General features: G+C 39.5%; 1 protein-coding gene across 2 annotated transcripts; it reads right to left on the bottom strand.

Moving 5' to 3' along the window:
• Positions 1 to 398: 398 nt before the first annotated feature.
• Positions 399 to 22,610, bottom strand: LOC136439585 (4-aminobutyrate aminotransferase, mitochondrial-like). Of its 2 annotated transcripts, none has more exons than XM_066435002.1 (15): positions 22,112 to 22,610; positions 17,232 to 17,415; positions 11,123 to 11,214; positions 10,665 to 10,812; positions 10,498 to 10,547; positions 9,954 to 10,034; positions 8,592 to 8,684; positions 8,325 to 8,387; positions 7,908 to 7,971; positions 6,837 to 6,985; positions 5,429 to 5,566; positions 3,097 to 3,264; positions 2,496 to 2,642; positions 1,966 to 2,080; positions 399 to 1,473 (listed from the first exon to the last, which is right to left on the bottom strand). In XM_066435002.1, exons 2-15 carry the CDS (start codon positions 17,281 to 17,283, stop codon positions 1,352 to 1,354), a joined length of 1,482 nt encoding a protein of 493 aa, XP_066291099.1. In that variant the 5' UTR covers positions 17,284 to 17,415; positions 22,112 to 22,610; the 3' UTR covers positions 399 to 1,351. The 2 variants fall into 2 exon arrangements, with proteins under 2 accessions (XP_066291099.1, XP_066291100.1); XM_066435003.1 differs by lacking the exon at positions 22,112 to 22,610 and adding an exon at positions 18,886 to 19,071.
• Positions 22,611 to 22,675: the final 65 nt, after the last annotated feature.

Below are 22,675 nucleotides of genomic sequence, written 5' to 3' on the forward strand. Positions count from 1 at the left end.
AGAATTTGAGGTGAACTGTATTTTAATTATATAATTATATATATCATATAGCCTGACATTAAACAACAAACATAAAAGGGCAAAATGAAGTATCCCCAATGGAGCAGTCCCCTGCAAAGTTGTGGGAAGGCCCTGAATGTGTGACAGGTTTTTACACTTTCATTGATAAATGTCAGTGTCTGCATGTCTTGCCCAGTACAAATGTCTATCCCACGTTTGCCCATCCATGACCCAGATATAAGTAACAAGATGAATTGAATCTCCTTTTGCCAGTTCATTTACAGTTGTGACAGTAAAAATATTAGTCAAGGTAGGAATACAGTGCAATTTTACATGTATGAGTACATCTGATTCCATATATTACACATGGAAAATGTTATTCATATATTCATTTTATATCTACATTGTATATATCATCATATCATTTTTGTATTAATATGTACATTGGAGTGATATTACATTTTTGTAAGATCTAAAGTAGACATAAATTGTGTATAGATATTCATATTAGACATAATTATTAATCGAGGCAGAGGTAATATCATATATTGGCTTCCTTAGCTAAATATGAATACTTTACTTTTCTTCTGACAAAACTTTGTTCACATGTCAAGAAAAACATTCATGCCAGGACACTAAGAAAGAATACTTGCTGGTTTTTAAAATGTGTCGAAGCCTTGTTAAGAAGACATGTTGGACTAAAGACATTCCAACTAAGTATTTGTGCTTTTGCAGCCTGAGAAAATAAATGTTGTCTACATTTTAACTGGCAAGTTTGAGAAGTTGGAGATTAGCGAATCATGTGTTGAAGAATTGGTCGAATGCATGTCAGTTAAGATTGTCTCCTAACAGGATCTACCAGTACAGATCCTGACCAAAGCGAACGCTTTTAAGCGAATGTCCATACCCAAAAATTGATCAGGATCTCTACCGACGGAACTGGCGATTCTGCCAGACTACAGTCTCTACCAGGAAATATATATATTGGATCAAAGGTATACTGTAAATGCAGAAATGTTCACGGGGATTTAATTTGTGAAAATTGATAAAATTGAAAATTCGGTGGTTTTAAGTTTGAAACAATAGTAGCACTACAGTCACATAATGGAAACACTTCTCGCGGTGGTTTTAATTTTACTGTGAAGAGGTTACCGCAAAAACCGTAAACATAAAGCCACTGCAAACATTTCTGCATTTACAGTAATCTACATAAATTAGGTGGAAATTACTCAATTCACTTCATCTACTCAACTTTAAAGAAAGACCCTCATTAGTTGTAGAGTTTTCCACATTCTTTTCTGTTACTAAAGATAAAGACTGAAGATCTTGAACCCAAACGCCAGAGTTTTGCCTATGCATTTTCAGCGAGAACCTCGTCCATGGCGTTCACAACCATTTCAGCGTGATGCGGCTGGAAGATGAGGGCGGGTCGGCATCGGATGGACCGTTCTCCGCAGCCTCCTGATTGGATACCTGATATAGAGGAAACGAGATCAGTATAAAAATAAAATAATTTAAGCAACAAATAATTATGTCCCTGACGTCCCATAGGAACTATTTTCCTGTTACAGTTACTGTAAATCTTGAAACTTTTGAAGTGGTTTTATTTTCAGGGTTTTCCGGTGACCTCTCTCACCTGAATTTACGACAAGGCGAATATGTCTTCCTTGTATGACTACTACAGAATCATTTCAACCACGAATTTAAAATGAAATCCTTCTTTTCCTCCTACTGTGAAATAAAACAACTGCGAAAGTAATTCACAGTAAAAAGAATTCACCTATACAGTTACAGTTAGTTTCATTTTCTTCTTCCTCTAGCTTTGTCTTCATAGATAACTAGGTCATGTAGATACTAGTACATGTACATGTATTTTGTCATGCCGCAAAATGTAAATTTTGTTACCCAGTGGAGCAATGAAGCTGAAATATGTCAAATGACAGATAAACGAATAAACAGACAGACCTTTCCTCTTGAGGTCTGCCACGATCTTGTTCCTGTGAGCCTCGCCTCCCATGCAGTCAATAGCGAGGAACGTTCCCAGTCCACGGGCGTTCTCCAACTGCGTGGGATACTTCATCTGTGCACAGGATAGAAAATATTCTTTTGATGAGCTTCAAAGTATGCAAATTTTCCTCACAGATATTACATAAAAACTATGAGTTTTTTCCTTCTCTATTGAGATTACTTACTCATCCTCCTTCCTTCCTTCCTTCCTTCCTTCCTTCCTTCCTTCCTTCCTTCCTTCCTTCCTTCCTTCCTTCCTTCCTTCCTTCCTTCCTTCCTTCCTTCCTTCCTTCCTTCTCCAGATGAGCAAAATTGTACTTTCCCTTACCTCCTTCCTTCCTTCTATTCATCTTTCATGTTTTGTGACATACTTTGCAAATACAGCAGAATCTAGTGAATACAAAGACAGTTCAATCTAAACCTGAAGATTGTTGTCAGACTGTATAATATCATACATACTATGCATAAGTCACATCAAAAAGGCTGACCTGAAGGTCTTTGAGACCGTCCAATAGGACGGATCCAGCTTGTCGAACATTTTCCAGCAGGTTTTCCTCCTGAACTGTCTTCACTACTGCTTCACACATCGCCACCTTAGACGGCTCGCCCAGCCACGTGTTGAAGATCCGGTAACCCTGGCAACGTAAACATGGCAACGTAAACAAACATGGTTAACAAGCAAACAACAGATAGATGCATTTCCTCATCCATCCTCCATTGATCTCAATGTCAGGTCAGAATGCTATAAGGCGGTCAGAATTTAATAAAAACTAAGGAAAAAGATAACGGCCAACAGAACTGTTAATAGTTACACAAAACAGTACGAAAAAAAGCTATTTCAAAGTGACAAGGCTTGTTAGATTAATCCTAGAAACACTGTGTTAAGTTTGTATCATGTTATGCAAATTAATACAATGACACTTTGCCGCTTTACCCGTTAAGATAATAACTGTTTTTAAGAATTCTGAAATGTTACAAATGCTATAAGTATGACTAGCAGTTAGAGAAATTGTGTTACAAAAAATGTACACTCAGAAATCTTTTAAAAGCCAAAAAGAAAAAAAAAACTTAAAATAACATTTTCCTTACAGAATTGGCTCTGAACTCTTCTGTGTGGAAGTACCCCCCTCCCAGCATCTTCTTGGCGAAGGTCACGATGTCTGGTGGGTCGTCTAGCTGCCAGAGGTCATGTGCCCACCAGGAGCCCGTCACACCCACACCCGTCTGTACCTCGTCTACCAGAAACGCTGCTCCATACTGTAAGGGGAAAGTTATATTATCAACAAGAAATTGAGAGTCTTATGCCTCCATTGAATATTTTTCGAGCATTTCCTATTTTTTATCTATTTATTTATTTTGATTTACCACATTTTGTGGAAGGATTGACATAACAGGTGAACTATCACCTTTTCAAGATGTCATCCCAGACCGGACTGTAAGATTTGGACCATCGCACACCGGGACAAAGTCGGGGCGCAAGTTCGGACATGTCTCTGGGCACAACCCGGGATTAGATCCCGGGTCCCATTGTTTGACAGCCGCGCGCTCTACACTTGCGCCACACAACACCAGTGCTATAGCCCTAGCCTTATCATTCGCTAGTTGATGCTCAACAGGTCCCAAGCTACCAGGGTTTCCAAAATTGAGGTCATTGACCTCACTGGGCGGACTATAGCTGTCTATGGACTATACCACATTACTTTCAGGCAGGGGGTGTCGGGGTGTAATGCTGCAGGCCCAAAATTGCCATGTTTCTTCTGTTTGTAAGTACCCATTAAACATTCATTAAAAGGATCTTGGGTTATAGGTAAACCTCCCTCACGAAAGTGATTTAATACTATAAATCTTGACATGTTTGTGGTGGCTTCATCTTCCCAGTTTTCACTGTGACCTTTCCACCAGGAACTCATAACACTGTGAATACTGTAAATCACTTTAATATAACGGCAGGAAAATATAGCGGTTGGGGGAAAATGGGGTAGGTCACGGCATTTAATTCCAACGGTGAGAACAAACATTATTATCTTAAAATACCAGTGATGAAATATTTGTGATGATGAAATTTTAGCTGTTGACTAGTGACAGTTAAATCAGCTAAAATTAAGTTACAGTTAACAAATCAAGAATTACCATACATGCTTTCATTGTTTTACTACTGCGCAATGAACATTGTTTCAACCTCAAAAGGCAGTGAAAAGCTTATTTCCTCTCTACCCTGGAATTAAGTCACCTTGAGAGGAGTTCATATTAAGGCGTGAGGAAGTTAGCCGAAAAGTTACCAAAATGTTGGGAGAACATTTTTTGGGGTCAAGGTAGCTAAGAACCCAGTATGTGTCAATTAGATAGGTTTGTAAAACATTACATAAGAGCCAACAGGTCTAGACAGACAGAAAAACCTCACTAACTAATTGCCAACAAGACTATCAAGGAACAGGAAACAAGATGGTATTTTCAGCAATAATATCTGTCCTTGGTGCTGATATGTAAGTTCCCATTTGTATGGGAATATGTCATCAATTGATGTTAATCATTATATTAATACTGAATGACGAAAACAATCTGATTATGTCTATTTCGCATCTTGTCATGTTGTGAGCCATTTGAGATACATGCACTACATTACAATGTATTTTTGGTGTAAAAGTATCAAAATTGTTGAAAATAACACATGTAATTAGACTTCGAAACATTCTTTTCTTTAATTATATTTCTGCATCATATTTTCCAGTCTGCAGAGCATACTGTCACACACAAAATCCAGTAAGCATGATGTAAGGGCCCATTTACGCTTGTGCGTATATTCAATGTCCTTGGTATATTCAAGTCCGTATGAGTTGGGTTTTAAAATTTCTGTCAAATTGGTTTAAGTTAAGTTTGCAGCGGTAGCAGAAGTCATTTTTTTGTTCAATAACCAGGCTGCACAACGTTGGTCAAAGTAGAAAACAATTCCTTCCCCAAAAACTTTACCCAAAACCAAAAAATGTTAATACACAACTCGTATTGTCTTGAATATACGCAGAAGTGTGAATGAGCCCTAAACAGTGGGCAGATTAAATTTGGACTGAGCAGTTGGGTTTGGACTAGTGCTTCTAGACTATCACATTTTATACCTATGGGTCAGATATTTTGTGGAAAGGTTCTCTGTTACATGATGGATAATAATACCCCCCAGTGAGACTCTTCATGCTTCATTGAAAATATAAAAAAAAAATTTTTTATTTCGAAATTTTTTTTTAAATCTCCAAATTTTTTTTTTAAATCTCCAAATTTTTTTTTTAAAATCTTAAAATCTTTTTTTCAAAATCTCGAAATTTTCTTTAAAATCTCTAATTTTTTTGGAAAATCTCGAAATTTTTCAAAAAATCTTTTTTTTGTACATATTACAACAATGTTAGGCTAACATTATGACACAAAAACCAACCTCTCTAGTGATGGCTCTCAGTTCCCTGAAGAACTCCGGGGAAGCGTGGTTGTCCCCTCCCTCTGCCTGGATCGGCTCTACGACCACACCGCACACCGGACGGCCCGCGGAGTTGTACTCACGGAAAAGGGCATGTACCTGACCCGAAGATGTTGAAAAATTAATTCTTATAAACACTCATTACAATTTTTCCACCAGACAAATTTGATACCAGTTGGTACACAAATTAAGTAAGGGCTTAACATTAATGTTACACAACTAAAAAGTAGTGAAGCATCCAAGTGTTCTGACCCGTCTTAGCCATCAACCAAAAAAAGCAGTCCTTCATGATAATGAGCTTGTGCATGTCTCAATGGTAACGTTCTACTTACAGACAGCTTGGATTTGTACATTTCATGGCATATACCTTATCCATATAAAAAAAGTCCAGAGGCATTTCATTTTGTATTAACTACAGAACAAAACACACCCAAATTTTCTTTTGATACAAATGAACATAAAATAACGTTTACATGGCAGAGAGGTGACTGCTACATTTCTCAGGCAATAGACCGAATAGTTTGTGTCCCAAGAACATCGGGGCGCATGTCTGGGGGCAGCCCGGGATCGAACTGGGGTCCCCTTGTTTGACAGTCGGATGTTCTATCCATTACGCCACACGACGCCACATGCACTTACGCCACACGACGCCACACTCATGACGCAGAAGACACTCAGGACTTACAATAACTTTTATAAGCCAGTTCAGGTTTTATACTGCACTTGTACAGTGTGATGCATGGTGGATAATATGTCAAAGTTGAAGCCCTGAGACATAAACAAAACACATCTGGACATATACAAATGTGTTAAGCATAGTCTGGACATGAACTGTTAGGGGCCTTTACCTTTGACCTCATGAATGAGCATTTCAAACCATAAACCGGCTTATACTAGCCTCTGCCAGGCCCTGCGGATGGCTGGGAAATAGTAGAAAATGGCCAAATAGAGTAAATAGTATGCTAAGGGAGTCGGCTACGGAGAAATGGTCCAATATCCATCTAGAGGTCACTAACTGTAACTTCTATAGCGGACTAACTTCTCTGGCATGTTATCTGTCTATTTGGCCAATTTCTATGATTTTTCCAGCGACCTGTGGAGCCTGGTAGAGGCTAGGCTTATACAAACAAACAAAGTTCATACTTACATCCATTGTACAGGCAGATTCATTTAATGATAGATACCAACTTGTACTGTCTATTGTTATTTTCCTTTTATCCATTTTGTATTTATGCTTGTCATTATGTCTCTTTGTTGTATGTGTTGAGTAGAAGGCTTGAAATAAGCAATCGCTTCCTGCCTAATAATCTGTAGACATATACGAATAAAATAAATAAAATAAACAATCATGGAAAACCTTTAGACAGACCTGATCGAGGCAGCGCCTCTCCTCGGCCCTGTTCTCCGCCTCGTGTTCCTCCAGCGGGTACTTGAGCTGAGGGAAGGGTGCCATTGGCCAGTCCAGCGACGGGATGTCCACCTTGTGGATCGCCTTGGAGTGAGTGGTGGCCAGGCACCCTAGAATAAACATGGAGATCATACTTTTACGAGCCAAGATCAGGGTGTACCAATACTACCAGAGTGTAGGACTCAAGCAAATTTTTCAAGTTTTATAATTGTCCACTGCCGGTACAGTAAATTATACTACCATTCAGAACACTTTTTAGATTTTTGGATAAAGATGAGCAGTACAAAAGTTGCACTCTTTCAAACTTGGCATACTTACTTCAGATTTGGCAGTATATGGACACTACAGAAAAAATGTTCACTTCTACTTCTAGGTAAAAGACTAAATCAGCCTGTGTGTGTAAATGAGATTTGTATAAGTGAGTTAGGCCCAATTTACACTTTTTCTTTTATTTGTAGTAGTACACATCGTAGTCTATTTCTGTAGTACATTAGTAGACTACAGCTTTTTTTCTTGGTTTAAAAAGAAATAAAGCGGAGTCTACAACAGAAGTCTACCAAACCCTCCGACTTCGGCGGAGGTTCTGCGAGACTTTGAACCGGGTATAAAGCAAAACTGTAGTACACTACACTTTGAAGGCAACAGCCATTTTCATTCTGACGTAATTACAAGTCGAACCAAACGTGTGTTCCATTTTGGGTCATTTGCAGTCATTCTCTAGTTTCCACCGTAAAACCGAGCTGTCAGGCCCCTTTCCTTGGTATCTCGCATCAGATAAAGCCCCTACATTTTCACAAATAAAAACCGTGCTGAAATTTCCGCCCATGATTTTTCAAAGGTCACAATAGGTCACACTAGGTCACTACAGTTTCATGGCAATCAGGGACAGTGGGTGTCCTGTTAGGCTTTCTGCCAGTGAGTGTAAAGCGGACGTGAAGCTGTAGTGTACTACAGAAGTAGACTACAATGTGTAGTACTACAGTTTCAAAGAACAAGACTTGTGTAAATTGGGCCTTAGTGCACTTTAGTTACCTATAGTCCTGCCATGGAAGGCACCTGTGAAGGACATCAAGGTGAGGTCTGGAGCACCTGGAGACTGAGAGAAAAAAAAAAAAGAAGTTTTTTCAAGTTTCATAATTGTCCACTGCCGGTACAGTAAATTATACTACCATTCAGAACACTTTTTAGATTTTTGGATAGAGATGAGCAGTTTAAAAGTTGTGCTCTTTGAAACTTGCTTTTCAAACTTAGTTAGTGACACAATGTATAAATGAAGAATAAGAAATATCCGATGACATATACATCAATATTTTTCTTTGTATCACCCATGATAACTGTTATTCTTGTTTATGAGTTTTGTGATACTATCTTGAATATTCTCTCACACATAAAGCTGAAAACGAACAAGACATTGCCCACTTTTTTTATCAAGAAATTAAGAGTCCATACCTTATTGTACATGCAGGATTCCAACTCCTCTGGGGAGGGGGGCGCTCCTCCTCTCTGCTTCATCTAACAGAAAAACATTTCTTAAATCATATTGAAGTTGAGCTGTCAAAAATCAATATAAAACTTCAATAACGAAATCCTCTATGATCATACAAATTTGCATACTGTGGAATATTTAATAACAATTTCAACTGATGCCAGGAAATATGGTTTTGCAAAAAATCCAGTGAGTGTTAAATGTAACAAAATGACAAGAGGGTGTCCTACCATATACCACATGAAGATAGCTTTGAAGGCATTCTCATTGGAGCAGGAGCCACAGGCCATGGTCTTCACATTAGTCAGGCCTTTTGGTGCCACCTGGACATAACGCAATGTGCATTAGATTAGATTAGATGTTGTTCTAAAAAGAAATATCATTGAGCTCACATGAACATAAATTCACACAGCATATCTCACTTGTGCTACGATATTGTACTCTTCTTGTTATGTTATATAACTTTGAAGTAGAAGTTTGTCGCATTTGGTACAATATGGCAATTGCAAACATTAAAAAGGGCATAGGAACTACATAATAAGTTATAATCAGCTGTCTATGGACTATACTGCACTACTTTCAGGCAGGGTTTGTTGGGCTTTCATGATGCAGTCCCAAAATTGGCATGTTTCTTTTGGATCTCAATAAGTATATATATATATATATACAGCCACACATTTGTACCAAAATTCATACAAATCCATCTAAAGGATCTTGAGTTATACAATGCAGGTGAACCTCCTTCCCAGGTTTTGTGAAACAACAAAACTTCACGTACATGAAAAATTTCTAACAAAACTGTCAAACAACAGAAAACAAGATGGCCTTTTCCTTTTCCGAAACAATCTCTGTCCTTGGTGCTGAAATGAAAGTTCGCATTCATATGGGGAAATGTTTAACTCTCTTTTGTGCTACAATATTGTACTCCTCTTGTTATGTTATGGACTCTCATTCAATAAACTTTAAATCTTAAGTAGAAGTTTGTTGCATGCGGTACAATACGGCAAACTGCCAAACACTAAAAAGGGATTGGAACTTCATAATAAGTTATGATTATCAGACTGCACTGGGGATATTGTGTACATTACAATTTTGTGAAAAAAAGACTATAGTTCCAAATTGGCCAAAACTGTCACAGTTGACCCAAATTCTCTATTTTTTCACCCTCCTCAGCAAGCCCCATGGTCAGTACGTTACATCCCGCATTAGCCCTGCTAATAATAAATTATTCTAAGCGCTCATTCTGGCAACGTCACCACCAAAACAGCTTTCAACCAATTAGAAGATTGTCACAACCTTGTCTTGTGGAAATCTGCAACGGTTGCTGGGAAGCTATCAGCCAAAAGATCAGGCTACATATTACATTGCTACTTTGGGTTTAGAACAAAATAACGGCTGTTTGTGCCAAATAAGGCCAAGGCATTAATCATTATGAACAACTGTCAGTAATGTCGCCAGGAGCCAGAACGAATGCTTAGAACAGCAGGGCCGATGCGGGAGGTAACGTACCAAGCGAGTTGGGCCTGCTGTAGGAGGGTGTATTTTTTATGCTACACATCTAATTATAACTAGACATATAATATTGAACTTACAGCCATAAGAGAGTTCTGTACTCTCTGTGGGAAGTCAGCTGGAGGAAGGTTCCCCAGGGCTGGCCGGTTAACAAGGGTACTCTGGAAAAAACACAATTGCTTTCAAAATGTGTCCAAAATTATGCCACCCAATGGCCAATACAGTGTGTCGAAGCTCAATGAATACTTTGAGATTCAGAATTCAAGTTATGACAACTTTAAGTCAACTAAAAGTGAGCTCTAGTAACTCGAGTAACTCTCGTAAGCTCTAGTAAGTTTAAAGGATCATGTCAATAAAAATACTGTGTCAGTGTATGTACAACTGTATTCTCTCAGACTTGTTTCATGTTTCTGTTTTGTATCTTTTGTTTATCTGAATAAAATTTGTTTAAAAAATAATAAAAAAATACTGTCTGGAATTTCCTACGCAGACATTATAATGCTGGTCGTGAATAAGACTTCATTATCATATAATTCCAATGGACTACTAGTACATGACATTCCACTCTGGAAATGTATCCACAAGATGAAAGACAGTTGTAGGGTTTTGCAAAACTTCTCTTACCATGTTTGCAGGATCGTTTAGCATCTTCAACAAGGCAGGATGGTTATATCCTGGAAATGAAAACAATTGTGTCTATTAGAACATGTAATCAATGCAGCACATATCAGTATTGGTGATCACAAGAAAACTAGAATGATGTAATGTCACGCACTGATCATGAGCCCCACCTAGTGGCAAGGATGAGATCTGCATGTAGATGTCGAGGAAGATGTTGCCGTCCACATCCACCAGGTAGTTGCCCTTACTCTCCTCATAGTTACAGAAGAATTGCACCTCGTGTGTTGCAGACAATGCATTGAGTTCCCTTAGCAGTTCCTGTAATTGAAGTAAAGTGAATATGAACAATACAGTGGTTTGAAACCATTTCAGAATCTATAGATCTGTAGGACTTGGTGTAAAGCATGGTGTGTGGGGGATTTGTACATATTGTTCATTGAATTAAATATACTCTGGAAGGATGCCTGGGAAATTATCCCATCAAGTTGTTTTCTTTTTTATATGAGTAACTTGGCGTAATTGATAACCATTTTAGATTATTATCAAATTATTACCAAAAAAACAAAGAGTAGGCTGTTTCTTCAGATTTGGAGTGACATTAAGTTTATCTTCAACCATCTTCACTTACCTTAGACTTGGGTCCAGGGATGTCTGTCTTGATACAAGGTCCGTCAAACTCATCAAGTGACAACTTCTTAGGGGCTGCCAAGACATGGCGTACTGGTGGAAAATAGATAAGGAAGACAGTTGTTTAACATTTATACAATAATGAAATGTAGTTTCTTCACTGATTAGCCTTCATTACCCTGGGAACCTGTTTATTGGAAATTTTAGCCGGTTCCTCCTAGCCGGTTCCTCCTAGCTGGTTCCTTCTAGCCAGTTCCTTTTAGCCGGTTCCTTCAGCAGCCCAGAGCTCCAAACCCGCTGATCATGATATAAATTAGCGCACCGTGGAGTGGAGTTCTACAGCCGGAGAGTTGACCGGCCCTTACCCAAGGGGCACAGTCCACTCCCCGGGTTACAACTCCCAGGTGCATTAATTTAGAAGGGGCGGGCTGGCCTGGGCTCCCAGGGTAAGTCTACATAATGAATATGTAAGTGTAACAAATTGAATGTGAATCAAAGTTCTGCAGTCACCAATGATGTTATTGTTTGTTTTCTTATTTTCTGTTTATGATAATCTTCATGAAAATCATCACAAAACATCTAATATCTCTGCCCCTCCCCCAATGATACAACTATTCAGTACCTTTCTGTTTAATACCTTATCCTGTTTCGGTGCATTGACCTCTGATTCTGCAATGTCAGCATGACATTTCAATGAATGGTAGATTTGTTCCACTTCAGAAATTTCTTGTCTCAGTGAATTGACCTCGACCTTATTTTGGGTACAATGACATTTTAGTGTGAGCCACTAGATTAGTGCCTCTCCAGAGACTCAAGAGGTTATCAACCAGATCAAGTATGCCTTGAACAAAAACTTGAAAAAGAGGCACACCAGAAAAAAACTTGGTAATTTGGACTTGAAATACATTTTATAAACTTAAAATTAGACAAAATGTGAATGACATTGTACATTAAGAAGAATATTCATTTCTTTACTTAAAGGTGAAAAACTTTATGCTGTTCATTTTACCTTAGTTAGCAACATATTTACAAATGTATCATGATCATATAGGGGTAGGACAAATATTAATATATGAGTCTCCTTTATTAACTCCTACAGCTGTACTCTGGTATAACTTATGACAATGAGCATTAAAGCATTTTAAAACTCCTTGCTTTTAAGGGTTGCTATTCCTATGATGATGATTTTTATGACAACTAGTTCCAGCTAAATTCTTTTATTTTTCTCCATTTACTAGACAAGTTTCCTCTCCTAACTCAAAAAGAAAAAGAAAAAAAGTCATGTGATATGCAATAATCAATTTCATGGTGTTCAGTGACTGTTAATCAAGATTATTGCTTGGCGAATAAATCAATAAAACAAAAGTTATCATGAGACTTGGGGAGCGTTCTAATCCCTTTTACAATACCCCAAATCCCTGGAGCCAATATCTCGACTTCTGCTTGGAAAAAACGCAATAAATCAATGTCACTTACGCGTATATAGGATCATCAAAGATCTAGGAATAGAACGCTGACACTGTTGAGTTAAAAGGACCGACTTTCTTATTTTCCAGTCCGGTGCCATTTGCAATGGAAAGTAAAGTGGAAATACCACCAAACACCTGGGACCTGGGCTCTTATAAGCCGTGGAATGGCATCAAGTCATCAGGGGCTAGCTGACATTCTCCCGTGTCGATAGATAATTGCCTTCACATTAAATCAAGGAAAGCCACTGTAAAACCCTCCCAATATCGTACAAAGTGCATTTGTGTCAAGGGTATGTGCAAATCCATGGTTAGATCGAACCCAATGACAACTGAAGGGCTGTGCTATCATGCAGTGATTTGAAAACAGTACAGATATCAATTTTAATTAATGTGTTCTCATTACTCCAATTATGCTTAAAATTAAGTCTCCTTAACTTCGAATTCATCGCAACATTTTTTTTTCATCTAACCTGTTCTTTCACTGATTAAATAGAATTATGATAATCATTTTAGAGGACAGCAAAAAGTCATACATACATGCTTCTTTGGAAATACTCAGTAAAACATTCTGTAACTGTATTGATTTTGCTGCAAAAGTGCACCCCAGTTTTCCTAAACCACACTGATAGTTGATACTACGGCAATAATGGTCGAAGGATTTCCCGTCTTTCCCATCCCATCACCTTCTCCTCCGATATGACGGTAATCCGTCAACGAGAGACAGCTATAAAACTGTAATAAGGCTTGTGGATGATAACTGTGCTGTCAAAATGTATCGCGCAAGTGATCCGTTATCACAGCGGCACTGGGAATCGGAGTTTTGGTTGTACCCAGGTGGTAAATGGCTGTACCCTGAGCTAGTACTTTGTTCAGTCTGAGTGTGCAATATTCTTGTGAGTAGCTTGGAATAGAGACTGCTGATGTTTTGCATTTGGGTCAGGTTGTGGTTTCAAAAACCAGACAACTAATGAGGTAGTATAGTATACAAAAGACTTTAGAAACTGTTCTAGGGTTCACTGTGTACCTACATTGTAATAGCTAATAACATCTGGTGTACCTGTAGATGTACCTATCAAATAAATTAATTTTTAAGTAGACATTCACCTTTTTTTCTTTACTGAAGATTATCTTAAGGCAAACCCCATGTTAAAGATTAATCTTCCTAGGTTGTTGGAAAAATAGTAGGAACAGACTGAATAATACGCTAGAGGAGTTAGGTGGCCATTATTATATGAGGAGTACAATTTCAGAATTTTTTTTTTTCATAGTTTTTACTGTAAGCTTCCCGACATATTTTCTGTCAATAATACACTCAATAGACAAGTGTTTCCGCCCATAGCTACAGCAAGTGCGATGATACTGTTTGCTGTACTGGTAGTAGACTGAACGTTACTAGTAATGCATTCCTAGCTATTTTCCAAATTGCAGCTTTTACTTAATGTCTCCCGGTAGTTTCAGATCACCAAATTACCCTGTACATCAGCTAAGGTCTGGGTTGAGCCACATAAGCTGCTGTAATTACGTACCTTTAGGCTGGGTAATTGCTCTCTAACCACCCTGTAAACTGTGATGGATACATGCATGTGATGTATGCTACGACTGGGAATTGACAGGGAAGATATTAAAGGCCACTTCAACATGAACACATGGTTGATGCCCTCTGTGTTTTTGAATGTGTTCTAGAACTTAAGAAGTTTCCTCATGTTCAGTTTTTGTCATTCCTTCATTCCTTCATTTACTCATTTTTCAGTCAATCATACATTCATTCTTTTTCTTTCGGTCATTCATTTCTTACTTCCTATATTCATTTATACTACTGCAGTATCAGTAATCTCCAAGGTACGCACACTTAAGATGTTCAAGACATTCTTGAGAAGGCCTCTGGAATTATATATGACAGTTAAATGCTTGGAATTTCTAATGAGCTTTTCAATTAAAACATATATAAAATATCAAATGCAAGAAACAATAAGAAGCAACAATTGAAATTGCATGAAATTTAAAAAACCTCCGATAAAATTTGATATAATCTTATTATGCAAAACATCTAGGGATACTGTGGTACACACAATTAAGCAAAGTCTTGTTTAATATGCCTCATGCCATTGACTTCTACTTGTTTCCTATTTTGTATTCAAGTCACCACCCAAGCATGTTAAAGCACTAGATGCAGGGTGTCCCCATAGGCCACCTTACATAATTGGATTCTTACAACATAATTTGTTGCTGTATCCCCCAAACACTGCTTCTGTCAGGGCCCATTTATCATTGTGAAGTTTGTGGGGAACCTGAAGGAGCAAGAAATTAAACTTTCATTTTTCAGAAAATAATAACCCTACCATAAAGCTTGAGTATACTGATTATTATTGTTTCATCAATTTGAAAGGAGAATATCATGTCAGGACCTAATTTAATGTCAACTCTTATTATCCCGCCAGGTACCCTAAAATAATCTTAAGATATCTACAGTACTAATGCAGCATAAGTACTAGTACCCCAAGGCATCATACTGTGCCCTTCAGATATCCAAGTGTCTACAACATTCTTGAAAAGATCTTAATGACACTGTTTTTGTGATGATTTGATGATCCAATTTGATATGAATCTACTTTTTGTAATACAATATTAGGATCAAACTAAATGTAATATCGTTTTATAAGGACAAAATACTTAGAAATTAATATCTAGAATCCAATCTGACTTTAAAATTCCTTTGGCAATGGGCAAGACAAAAGGGGTTTTCGTTTCATGTATGTAAAGCCGCATGGATAAAATTACATCTCAATGTATGATCCTGAAAAATGGTTTCAAACTTTTCCAGGCACAAGGCCATGAAATTCCCCGAGGCATCTGATCCTTATTTCCATGGAGATGGCTTCTGGGAATTGGGCTACCCAGAGGTACATGTATCACATTCCATCACCCCTCATGTAAATTCCACTCAGGTGCTACAGGTGGGCACCTGGGGCCTCAGGTGTCCTTTGGGTACCATATATAGGATGTCATGAGTAATTGGATCTTAAGGCCACACCAATTTTAGTAGGGCTTTTGTAGAAAAATAATGGCAAGATAGAAGAGAGAAAAAAAACAGGCCTCCAGTGAAAGACCCAAATGCTAATCTCCAAGCAGATGTATGTAGGAAGGCAATATTGTTACATTTCTGAAGCTCCTGGTTCCCAAAGCACTGGATTATGCTCATGGATATTGTCTTCGCCAACATAACGATTTTGCCACTGGAAGATCTGCTTGGAGAAAACCAAGTGCTACCACACAAAGTCACCCTTGAAACAAGAAATGATTTTAAACATTGATTTTCAAGTTTTATGCACTGATAAGCGGGAAACTGTATTATAACAACTACTAGTAGGGAGACAATGGCATCTGTTGCTGCCAAAATATTAGAGTTTTGGAGGTTGATTTGTATCTAATAAAAGGCCATTAAATTTCATTTTTTCAAATCAGAAACAATTTCAAGATTTTGGTGTGGGTTATGGTTGTAGGCCTAACAATGCTGGGAAAATTAAATAGGTCGGGCCTAAGGCTCAGAGGCTTAAAGAAAAACTGGTTGAGCAGCATACTTTTTGTATTCTTTGGGCACTTGCTATTCATCTAACTCAAGCCTATTATGAGATAATTATAGGTTTGAAAGGAGAAAATGCTAGACATAACATTATGATAATACATAACCTACATTTCATGAACAGATGTTCTTTATGCTTGATATTATTCAGTAACAATATCATCTATCATGAGTTTTCATTCTGATTCATAATCATAATCAGGGAAATAGTCTGCAGAGAACTTGCTGAAGTAAGGGCAAATTATTGACAAATCATACTCTTGCAAATCTAATAGAACAAAACAGATTGAAGTAATTTTCTTCATGACGAAGTTCTGAAGTTGTCAGTTTTCACTTTGGTGGTTGAAAAGATGGCAGAAATTGGCCTCAAATATTCAATCGATAATCATAACTTGCCAGAGGATCTAAGTGATTTCAAGGAGATTTAAAAAGGAACCTCCTTGGTCATTCAGAGAACATTTTCTGTTCAAGTTTAATAGCCAACTTCTCTTTTCAGTCCTGATCAAAGCAGTTGCATGATATTTCAATATAACGTTATGATAAACTTGCAAGCTATGTACATATTGCACATACATATTTGGCCAAGGGTATGTTTAGTAATACCTCCACACCTAAACAATTACTCACAGATTTAATAAGAGTGATTTAAGTCCTGGTTCAATCCATCTTAGATGAGAGTTATTTCTTCAACCATGAAAAGTATAAATCAATCTTTAATTTCTCACAAAAATGCCTGGGTCTTTGATTTGATAATCACATGATAGAACGTTTAATGAGGACATTATATAAACTAAGGAATTGTCCTTGATAAAATTTAGTCCATTCTGTCATTCTCAATCTCATGGTGATATATTTTTGAAATTTCAACCCCTACTTAATGCCAATTCCTCTTAATATATCCGATCACATTTTGTATTGACTTACTGTTAGCACTTTCTTCTGCTTTTGTAACAAAAACCACCATACATATACAAACAGCCAGGATTAGCAAATAGACAGACAACTTTTTAGTTAGATATGATTAGTTCTTAAACAAAAAAAACGCACTTTGAGCGACTTACCTTGCTTCAGAGAAGACAGCGAAGACTGCAGAGTTTTCCTTAGAAGAGACATGGTACCTCAGCGACCACCGAAGGACAACCAACAACGACACACAGCTCCGTCGATCACCCGCTGTGGCTTTCACAAGACTGCTCCGTTCCTTTCTCAGTAACGACACCGAGCTGTCTCACGGTTATCACCTGACTGGAATAACGATGATCGATAATTTTCATAATCAGGTCCCTAGATCTAGATGGTAGACATGTAATCTCTTGATCGTGATTGGTCACGGTGGTGTAGCCTGGAATCCAAACCGATAATTTTCATAATCAGGTCCCTAGATCTAGATGACAGACATGTAATCTCTTGATGGTGATTGGTCACGGTGGTGTAGCCTGGAATCCAAACCTATAATTATAGCTCCCCAGGCTCCTTTCCGCTATTTGCTGCGGGTGTAGCCTGAATTCAATCAAGCCTCTTGTGACCGCTCGCAGCCCTGTAACCACCTCGCAACTCCGCGGGGAGGGGAGAGAAACCCCCGGACAGCTGGAGTTTGCGTTATACAGACTACTGCGGGTGTTGTACATCAGGTTCTGAAGTCTGGTAACCAATGGTTACCATTTTCTATAGGCTGGTAACCTGAACATACCTGGGCTTTTTCTGACAGCTTAATTATGTTTCCAGCCGGCCTTTGTGATTGGATGAGCAAACTATAATTCAAACCAACAGCATAACAATTCCCTGGTGTTCATGCGCTCAACCTGGGCATGCTGGCATGCACACCCTGGCACTGTCAGAGGTACCAGAGCTGCTAGCCTGTATTTACACAAGCTCTCGGCCAGAGGTTACTGACCCCCAGCCCAATGGGGGATGGCGGTTACAGGACCGGCTGGCCACTAGGAGCGCGATTCGTCAGGCTACCAGAGCTGCTGGTTACCACGCTACAGATCCCACTGCTCTTGGAACAACTTTGGATGGAGGGAAGGGTGCTCTGACATATAGGGGTGATCCATTTAATATCACCTGATGGATGAGGGGATCATTCTTTGTTGCTATGGGGTGGGTATACAACAGCTGTCACTCAATCCCAAAATCTTAGTCCCCCTGCTTACATATTATCTCCTGCCAATCTGACCTACATCTTTGCCTTCAAAATCTCTCAAGCATGTGAAGCCCTTTGAGTCCTTACTGTTGATAGTAAAAACTAATAGGTTTGATACATATACATGTAGCTTGGAATGAACCAAAGAAAATTAAAATTGCTCAACAACCAAACCTACATTACGTCTTAAAATGTCAACCTTAGAAATACAAAAAGGACCGTTTGCTCGATCTCATGTTACGCCATCAGTAAAATATGTAAGATCGTCCTTGCCCCAGATGTGTCAGTGACCTGGCTTAACCTCGCCAAACTGGCTTCAACTAGATCTGACAAAGCCGCACAAAAGAAGGAGTCAGCTCTTTTTTGGTCCTCTTTTTACACCAATTTGCCCCGGGTCTTATGAGTCCTACGTAAAACTACAGATAGTAACGTTACAAAAACAGGTTAGCTAGTTAGCTACAAATGTAGTACCGTTACATCAGATATCGTATATGCTTATGCAGCCTATTGTAATATCAAAACAACTTGACAGGCAGGACGATAAATGTACCAGGACACCAAAACATACTTACCCTGTAACGATACCGTCCTCTCCTTTAGTGTAGTAATAATGCACCAGGAAAATTGTCAAGTTCTGAGCGACAAATGTTGTGCAGCATTGGTCTGTTTAACATAGGAATGCTATTGACAGACCGGGGGTCCCCCAACCGCCCTTCAAGCTCTCAGCTTCAGCTTCTGCATGGTCGCTTACCAAGGCCTGTTTGTTTATCAGCCACATGTGACCTTTGACCAATTGGGCCTGATCAAAACAATACTTTGCAGCAAGTTTCCAAGCATATGTTGGGAGGGACGATCGTAACAGTGTCTTTCTATTTTGATACTTCAATTGGCGTGTTACTTCGGTCAGTCGGTGTGTTACGCCGAAGGGCGGTTATAAGTTATAACGTCGCCAAATAGAAAACGGAAAAGCAAAGAATGTTGTAATTTCTTTTTCTGAACATCCTTGATTATTTTCACGACGAACTCTTATAAATAAATTATGAAATGATATCCCATTGTCCTATAAATTTGCAGGTCATCGACCTTAAGTCCAGCTATGTAGAAAAGCCGACGCTAGGTGTGTCATCTGGTTATCTACTGTACGACTGTACGTGACAACTTAACAAGGTGGCCTAGCCTGGGTGCCAGACCACCGCGCTCCTGGCGCTAATCCTTCGGCCGGGGAAGCAACTTGCTCCGCCGCCACAGATAGCACACGGCCCCCCGGATTCCCTTTCGCGCGATAGAAATTGAGTTCGTCGGCTGCCGAGAGCGCCCGGGTGCCAACTTTATCTATGCCTACAAGTACTAGGCCTTCCCGCCCAAAAGGGGTTATCGCATGCGCGCATGTTCATACAATAGGTCCCTGATAAGTAGACCACGCCACAAGAGCCCATTCAATAGACCCCTTTCCAAATACCGCGGCCATTTTGAATCTAGCGCGAGCGCGCATAATTCGAGCGCGGGAAAAGTAAACAAACGGTAAGCGGTAAGGCGTCCCCAATAGAAACCAGCGTTGGGTCATCTTCTGCGGCGAGATGTTCTCCTCCTCGGTGAAATCTATCGATATATTTGCATGTCACAAGTAGATGATATTGTTGTGGACACTTGGACTCGATATCGGCTAGTAAAATTGTGAATTTCGGCTACTTTTCCACAGTTCCTGCCGGGCTGTTGAGCGCGCGCTACAGTGAAAAAACTCTAATATGTTTACACCGCGTGCTTGTGGTTTCCCTGATAATGTTAGCTAAAGTCGAGAAAAAATCCCACAACACACACACTTTTCGGACTGGGATCCTTGTAGCTACGTAGATAGAAATATACAGAATTTTACCAGTTGTGACCGTAATTTAGACGATGACAACTTTGCCTGGGAAAACTACGCGCGTTGGGCGCTCGAGAAGGTCGTGTGTTCTGTCAAACCTTTCTTAACATAGCTTCGTCCGCAGATATTTTATACTTCGACTGGATAAAATCCCACAAAAACGTAAAAATGTAGGCTTGAGCTCAAGGTCCTTTTGGTTAGGAATTTAGCAGAGTTTTGGCGGCTTCTTTTGACGCGTTTTCTGAAATATCGAAACCTAAAGTACGTGAGTAAAAATGGAGTGTTTTCACTATGCGCCGTAATATCTTAAAATTTCCGTCGGATGATATTTCAGAAACGTGAAGATATAGGCTTGAGGGCTCTGCGAGTAGAAATTTGACGGAACTTCGGTGGCTCCTTTGACTTTGACCAAGGAGGTTTTGCTTTGACGATATTTTAGTGCCAAGATTAGCGTGAGGAAGTTCGTTAGTGAAGCAGGGGGCGTTTTTTCTTTGTAGCGTTTCATTACATCACTTTTCGCTGAAATATCTTAGACCTCCGCAGGATGAAACCCCACAAAATAGGAAAATATCGGTCTGAGGTCCTTCAGTCCTCAAGCCAATATTATCTAACTTATTTTTCGGTTCCATCCGGCCAACAGATATCTTGAATATTGCCGCGCAAAATGATTTAAAGAAACGCCACATACAGTGGAAAACACACCTTCACTCACATACTTAGAGTCCTCAAGACTAAATTCTTGGCATCCGAAAAGATCGTCAAAAAAGCCGCCGGAATTCTGCCAAATTTGAGGACATTGAGCTCAAGCCTATATTTTCACGTTTTTGTAGGATTTCATTTGGCGGAAATATAGAATATTGCTGAGCGAAGTCGATGTAGCGCTGCACAGAAAACACGACCCTCCCCCAAACTCACTTAATTTCAAGATGATGTTGTCATTGTCACGACAGCCAGGCTCAACAGTTAAATATATACCTCAACGTAGCTACAAGGGTCACCGCCCGAAGAGTATATGTTTTGTGGGATTTTTTCTCGACTCTAGCTAGCATTATTAGGGAAACTACAAGCACGCGGTGTAGACATATTAGCATTCTATCACTGTAGCGCGCGCTCAACAGCCCGGCAGGAACTGTAGAAAAGTAGCCGAAATTCACAATTTTACTAGCCGATATCGAGTCAAAGTGTCCACAACAATATTATCTACTTGTGCCATGCAAATATATCGATGGATTTCACCGAAGAGGAGAACATCTCGCCGCAGAAGATGACTCAACACTGCTTTAAATTGGGGACGCCATTGCAAAGCTTTACCGCTTACCGTTTGTTTACTTTTCCCGCGCTCGAATTATGCGCGCTCGCGCTAGATTCAAAATGGCCGCGGTATTTGGAAAGGGGTCTATTCAAACTGGACTTTCTTCATATACCAAGTCACTTGTAAATAAAACCAGAGGTCAATCCGAGGACGCTCGGGATCTGCTGGGGCGTTAAAAGTAAAGAGTTACCCAATGGGCGTCTTGGGATCTCTTTGGTCCAATCCAAGGTACGCAGATAGAGAACCGGGTACAAACCAATGAATGAATAACTAAAAACCGGGTACATTATTCAGAACTGATGTAAAAGAGCCTGCTAAAGGAGGCTACTAAGAAGTATATCTAATATAACTTTATATATTCATGTATTACAATGTAGTAATGTTGCAGGTTTCCCTGAAAAAAGGGTCCTCAGGTAAACTAAAAAAGACGAAAATATCGTCTTTTTTAGTTAACAAGTCCCTTTTTTCAGGGAAACCTGCAACATTACTAGTGCATGTTGTATATATACTCTATCGATCGGAAGGTTTATAGATTTTTTGAACCCGTTAATACTACAACCAAGGACACCTCCTTGCTATACAAATTTAGCGATCGTTTTACAAAAACAACGGAGACGCATACCTCAGACGGTGTCGTATCCTTGGTGGTGTTCCCGGGGCCAGTGTTTTGCGTACACAACACGACACGAACGTAAATGTCGAGCCGGGAAACTCCCAGTTGAAGTCCAGAGTCCTATTAAATGTGTCAATTAATGTCAGTCAGTCAGTCAGGGATTGTTTCGCCAGTCGAAACTTGCTCAAGAGAGATTAAGGACGGCAAAGGCCCGCGCACTGAGTTTTGTAAAGTCGCTTGGTCAGCACAAGTACCGTCTCGTTACTGACTGCGGCCGCGGAGACTTGGGGCCCCTGTTGACCGGGTCAGCTGGTAGATTCACGTTACGCAATCAAGTCGGGCTACCAAAGGAGCTTGAGCAGGCCTAGACCGCCCGATCGGAACTATTCCCAACGACGAGTTCGATAGAACAGCGCAGGTTTCGGCGTCCTTCTATGGCTGAGTCTGAGCTAGTTGACAACAGCTCTTTCAAGCAGTCCGAGTTATTATTCCAGTCACTAACTGATCATGAAGGCTTTTGGCAAACAACAAGCGACACCGGCTAGAACTGGTTTTCCAATGGACTTTCACACC

The sequence above is a fragment of the Branchiostoma lanceolatum genome, chromosome 8 (genome assembly GCF_035083965.1).
Source record: "Branchiostoma lanceolatum isolate klBraLanc5 chromosome 8, klBraLanc5.hap2, whole genome shotgun sequence".
NCBI lineage: Eukaryota > Metazoa > Chordata > Leptocardii > Amphioxiformes > Branchiostomatidae > Branchiostoma > Branchiostoma lanceolatum.